The sequence below is a fragment of the Heteronotia binoei genome, chromosome 8 (genome assembly GCF_032191835.1).
Source record: "Heteronotia binoei isolate CCM8104 ecotype False Entrance Well chromosome 8, APGP_CSIRO_Hbin_v1, whole genome shotgun sequence".
NCBI classification, from domain to species: Eukaryota; Metazoa; Chordata; class Lepidosauria; order Squamata; family Gekkonidae; genus Heteronotia; species Heteronotia binoei.
In genome coordinates, this window is record NC_083230.1 from 84,263,737 (window position 1) to 84,270,144 (window position 6,408).

Consider the following 6,408-nt stretch of genomic DNA (forward strand, 5'->3'; position numbering starts at 1 on the left):
GTTGGCAACTCTATGTCCATGTAGTTTTGTTTGCATTTCTGTATCTACTTGACATAGCAGCAGGGTAGAGGTTTCTTTATAACAAGCAGACTGAAGATCCAGACCAGTCCCTGGATGCCAATTGTCATGCCTGAACAATTTATATAAGCTGTAGTCCTAGGATGGTGCTTGCTATCTCTAAGACTTCTTGTATCCCTTACCTCAAGGTGGACCATGGCATACCATAAATGTCTGAGGACCAGAGAGATACAAAATATAGTTGGTGTTACCCTTCATGCCTTATGGTCACCAGAAATGTCCATTTGGTAAAGAGACTTTAGAATTGCATAGACCCTGAGAGCAGTACTACTGTCTGATATCAAAGCTTGTAACTAGGGAAAAGGGGAACTAGGAAACTCTCTGTGAAAGGATCTTCTGATAAGAAAAGGGGTGGAGAGAAGCAGCCCACAGGGTCAGCTTGCTGTATTAAGAGGCACACAGTTCTTGAAGGAATTGTGGCAGCCATGGATGCCAGAGCACGGCTAGTCTGCATGCTGCTTCTGTGGCTGTGGGCTCACAGATCTCATCATACAGGAGCTGTTTCTCTCCCTCAGAAAAGAGACTCATTCCTAAGCGAGGTCCCTCTGTCTCAGGAAAAGAGCCTTGAGATCTCTCAATACAATCCTGACGTCCACCTCATCCGGAGTAAACCGAGCAACCAAGCAAGACCCTATAGCCTTTCTCTCTCTCCTGATGACTATCACTACTCCCCCAAGCCCAAGCATCTACGCACCCCTCGGCTGATGAAAATGCTGGGCTCATCCTTTGACCCCTTCTGGATGTCTCTTGAGAACCCCCGCAGTTGGAACACGAGTCTAGAGGAACTGGGCACCCTGAGCGAGGACCTGGCAGAACGCACAGCCCGACTTAAGAAGAAACTCCTTCAGGAAGCTCAAGGATTAGATCTTCCTGAGCTGCTGACTTCTGAGGATGGCGTTCCTCACAATCAGAGCCAAGCTCTCAAACACCGCCTCCAACAGTGGCTTGTGGATACCGCTACCTGCCACTTGACCTCTTCATGGGTGGACATGGGACCCATCTTTTGGCCACGCTGGATACGCCACACAGACTGTGACCCAATGCATGCAGGCTGCTCCTGGCCTCCTGGTATGACTTGCCAACATGCACAGGTCACCCACATCAAGCTTCTGGCATGGCATTGTTGGGCAAGCAAGGAGGAGGTTGTCAGCCCTAGAAGGCCTCCACAGCAATGTGCCTGGAGGCAGATCCCTTATCCTGTGGTGGCTGCATGCAAGTGTGTTTGCCAATGAACAGATAATGTGGAATAGTGCCAACTCTGGATGTTTTGCTGGAAGCCAATGGAAATCTTCAGCTACATAGTTGGTCACAGAGTGAAAGAACATTATCTTGCTACCTGAATTAGAGACAAAATAGACCAAGAGATGATTGAAGTGGTACTCCCCAAAGACAGTGCCCTGGAGATATCTTTCTTTACAGCAAGGGGAAGAAACTAAGCTTTGGCATCACTGCCATAATGAGAGGAAGAATGCCAAGGGGAATAATGTAAGGGAAACACTGGTGCCTTCATCTGTTGGGCTTATATGCTTTATAATTCTGACTGTTACATACAACCCCCTTCATGGCCTTGGTTCTTCATATCTGCAGAACTGCCTATGCTCCACTACAACACCTTCACTCATCTGAGCAGGGATTTCTGGCAGGTGCCACCCTGCAAATGGACAAAATCAACAACTTTTTTTCTCTCTGGTGTGGCCTGCACTTTATGGAATGGCCTGTCTGATAAAGTTAGGAAGGCGCAACTCTGTTACTTTTCTGCAAATTATGCAAAACTGAATTGTTTAGGGCTTTTTTTAAAAACAGAGGTAATAGGGCTGTACTGTAATGAAATGGTTCAGAAAGATACTCTGGTAAGGACTGAAGAATATACTGTCTGTTGCTGTTAAGTATGTTCCTGTCTGTTGCTGTTAAGTATGTAATTTCTACATTGTTTAGCATGTCATGTTTAAATGCTTATGCCTTGTTTCAACTCTGCTTCAGATTTCTGCAATCTAAACCCTATTGCATTCTTTATTGGATATCTCTACAAACTGATCGCATTTGACTTACACTATGCAATCCACCTTGAGTCTCAGTGAGAAAGAAGGACTATACATAATGTAAATGCATAATTTTACTGTAGAAGCTGAATGCTAAAGCTTTGGTATCTCAGAAGCAAACAACAAATTGTACTTGTTGTTGCTAAAGGAGGGAACCCCTTGTAACTGTAAAGAAATAAATCAGCTTATTAAGTGTTTTCAGATATGTAATCTAGTCTCACATTTATCTGGGGCTAGAACAACAGCCATGGAGTTGGGTGCACAGGGCTGCTATCTTGCTTGAACGCAACTCAGCCAGACAGGGGTTGAGAGATCTTGGGCACAATCAATCTGGAGGTTTCCCTACACAAGCCCCATGGGGGGGGGGGGAGAATGGAAGAGGGGTGAAGAGAGCAGATGCAAGGATGTAGGAAGATCTGTTCTGGTCTGTGCTTGGTAGTGGAGGGCCTCCTCTTACAGGTTAAGTTTCTCCTTTTCTTTAAAAACAGAATGTGTTTTCATTAAAAATAATAGATCCCCCCCCCCCCTAAATTCTAAACAACCAGAGAGGAGACACTCAGGGGGGACCATGGCTAAGTGGTAGAGTATCTGCTTGGCATGCAGAAGGTTCCAGGTTCAATCCCATCTCCAACTTCAATCAGCATCTCTGGTTAAAAGGATCAGGTAGTGGGGGATATAAAAGATTTCTGCTGAAGACTCTGGAGAATTGCCTGTTGCCAGTCGGAATAGATAATACTGACTTTGATGGACCAAGAGTCTGATTCAGTATAAGGCAGCTTCATATGTTCATGTCATAGCCTCAGGGAAGCTTACTAGATAGCATGTGTCTGAGACAAATACCTTGCAGTTTAAACATTATAAAACCCCACAAGTTTGCACCTCTTCTTAATTATACTGTAAACGTACAAGTAAATGAAGGGGGCAGATAAATGGGCTTATATCACACAATGATAAGGGCATTAGTATACATTCTCAAAGCAAAGTATTTTTCCACACTTCAGTATTTGGGGCATACTCACACTAATAACTTAAACTGGCCTAACAGTAACGCACTGTGCCTCAAAATATGCAGGCACTGTAATTCTAGGAACAGGCATATGTGTTAGGGATGTCTTACATCTCAGTACCACCATGCAAATACAGGAAATACAGGATTATCAGAAAGTTCCCATAGGGTATAATGGAGGATTGATCTGTGAGTATCTGGGCCTCTGGGGGGCCCTGTGTTTTGAGATAGAGGCATCAAATTTTCAGCATAGCATCTAGTGCCTCTCCTGAAAAAACTCTCACAATTTCAAAAAGATTGGACCAGGGGGTCTATTTCTGTTGGCCCCAAAAGAAGATGCCCCTATCCTCCATTATTTCTAATTAAGAGAAAGCATTTAAAAGGTGTGCATCCCTTTAAATGTGATGGCCAGAACTCCTTTTGGAGTTCCTGTGGAGTCCCGTGCTTGTCACAACCTTACCTGGCTCCACCCACAAAGTCTCCTGGCTCCACCTCCAAAGTCCTGAGATATTTCTTCAGATAGACCTGGCAACCTTATGGGGTGGTGGACTGCAGCTGACATCAACTTATAATTGAGGGCTAAACATGAAAACAAATATGCTTTCCCAGACCATACTGGAATGAACAGAGAGTAAGAAAACAACAAACTTGTGTTGAGTTGAAAGCAACAGAACAAGAAGAACAGAGATAAAATGCATAATAATGAGTTTCATGGTTGAGGGAAGGGGAGTTACAGGGCAGATTAAAAATGTCTACAAACTATATTATTTGTTCTCTGCATCTTTAATACTATACTGGACTCTTGCTCTTTGATTTCTCAGCTTGTGTTTCAATGTTGACAAAATCTGTAACATGGTACAACATTTGGCTGCCAGAAAAAGAAACAGAAAAGGTAAAGACAACACAAACTATTTAGCAGCTCAAAGTGTGTGTGGGGTGGGCGGGTAGGTGACTAGAAAAGGAACTTTGGCCTAACTGAAGGTTCCTTGTATTTGAAGTAGAGGACAACATCAAGGGATCATAGTATAAGGAAAACCCAAGCATCAGGATTTCTTCCTTTCCTTTAATCAGAAGCATCTACTTTATACCTGAGCTGAACTGCTGAATTGTGAGTAGTTTTGTTTGAATGTGTGTGAACTGAACTATATAAGCAATGGTTTCTTGAAGGGCAACCTACCAAACTGCAATGACAGGAGAAAGAGCCCCTCCCTTATTACTTCATTGTGGGGAGGGTAACTCAGCATGTACAGAACATTGGAGGAAAGTAGTACTGGGGCAAGACAACATACTGACTACAAGGCAAAGTCTGTGTGTCCCTGTGCAGTCGCTGCTGAATCTGCCTGTGCTAAAAAGAATCCTTTCCATTGCTGAGTGACTTCATTGTCTCTCACCATGTAAAGTGGAGATCGTTTTCTCCACATATGTGCCCTAGTAGCAGGTCTTCCAATAAATGCCCCCCTCTCAAGGCAACTCTGTAGATTCATAACAATCCAGTGGGGTGGGGCTCTCTAAAGTGAGGGCCCTGAAACAGGGTTTGAAGTCCACTGCGACAGACAGATGGTTCTGAGGTGGCTAAATCAAAGCATGGCAGGATAACTGGGAATGCACTTAGATGGAATATAACTGCCCCTACCCAAAGTTTTTGAAAAACCACCATCTGCAGGGTTTCCCTAATCAGTTCATTCTTCACACTCCGTTCAGGGGCTAGAGGTGTAGCTGTGAAGGGAACACCATTGCTTCCCTTGCATACAAAAAGACTGGGTGGGGGGGGGGGGAAGGAATAATTATTTTTCCTAGGGTAACAAAATAACCCTGATAAATCCAGTCAGAGGCATAGTCTACTTTTGGGGGGGGGGGGTAGGGAATTAAAACAACAAGTAAACTAAAGTTCTTGATCAGGAAAAAGCATAGTAGTCTTCTTGTAATCTCTAAAACTGTACAGATTTGCACCTATCTAGTGTGACCCAAAGGAGCCCTGTGGCACAGAGTGGTAAGCTGCAGTACTGCAGTCCAAGCTCTGCTCACAACCTGAGTTTGAACCTGGCAGAAGCTGGGTTTAGGTAGCCGGCTCAAGGTTGACTCAGCCTTCCATTCAAGGTCGGTAAAATGAGTACCCAGCTTGCTGGGGGCAAAGTGTAGATGACTGGGGAAGGCAATGGCAAACCACTCCATAAAACGTCCGCCAAGAAAATGTTGTGATGTGATGTCATCCCATGGGTCAGTAACGACTCGGTGCTTGCACAGGGGACTACCTTTACATTTTAGTGTGACCTGCCTTCTTTTGCAAGGACTTTAATGAGATCTTTGTAACTGAAATACTTATCCCTTCCTGCTATGTCTCTCTCTGCTGTAAAAGTGGGAGACATATACGTAAGGGCAGTAAAGGGCAGTTTAGCTGCCTTCCGGAGCATGCCCAAGAGGTACTTTCCATACAAGTTCAGAAGAAACAACATTCTTACTTCCTGTTTCTGACCCCAGTCTGAATTTACTGCTTACTAAATACAGAGGAACAAGAACCTGCCATTCTTTGAGTTTTCTCTGGTACTCTGCAAAACTGAACACCACCAAGCAACAGATTTCATAAAGCACACCCCCTTGAGACAGCAGGGGGTGTGCATGTTCTTCCCTTTTCCCTTCAGCAATGCAATTGGATTGCTACAATTATGCCCTCTAGTGGGTTAAGGATGCTCTTTTGATAAGGTTCAAGAATGAAAGGCAGGGGAGAAACAACTTCCTCCCACTGTCTCAGGCTCCACACCAACTATGTGGAATGTGGCCAAGCAATGCTGGAATCAACAGGTGGATACCCATGATACCATGGCCAATGAAACCTATGACAAGAACCATACCAGATGAGACTCCATCCAATATCAGACTCCATGCTCATATACTGCAATTGTGGAATCCATTCATCCCAGAGGGCCATCTTACAGAATCAACCATGGCAACCACTGGGAACAACAGAAGAGGTTGGCAGGAGCAGGGGAAAGGAAAGGGGCAAATATTTGGTGGGTCATTGACAGGATTAGTAAGCCTGAGTAACTCCTACTAAGGTGAAACAATGCAGGGTCAGCCCTTGCACTAGGCAGATTAGGTGGCTGCCTGGGGCACAACTCTAGCAAGGGTGCTGGTGTGAGCCTCAGGCGGTCGCCGGTGTTGCCCTCCCACCTGCCCTTGCCTCCATGGCGAGGGAAATACTGGCGAAAGCAATGGGGAGCAGCAGCATGCCTGCCTGTTGCTCCACAGCCATGTCAGACGCAGGAGTGGAGCTACAGCAGCCTCACA

General features: G+C 45.0%; 1 protein-coding gene across 1 annotated transcript; it reads left to right on the plus strand.

The window, feature by feature from the left end:
* The first annotated feature begins 503 nt into the window (after nt 1–503).
* LOC132575741 (noggin-like) lies at nt 504–1,599 on the plus strand. The gene has a single exon (XM_060244432.1). It carries the CDS (start codon nt 504–506, stop codon nt 1,308–1,310), a length of 807 nt encoding a protein of 268 aa, XP_060100415.1. The 3' UTR covers nt 1,311–1,599.
* Nucleotides 1,600–6,408: the final 4,809 nt, after the last annotated feature.

What these genes read in the sequence shown, in the direction of transcription:
- LOC132575741 (XM_060244432.1), top strand. Translation starts at nt 504, where the DNA reads ATGGATGCCAGAGCACGGCTAGTCTGCATGCTGCTTCTGTGGCTGTGG.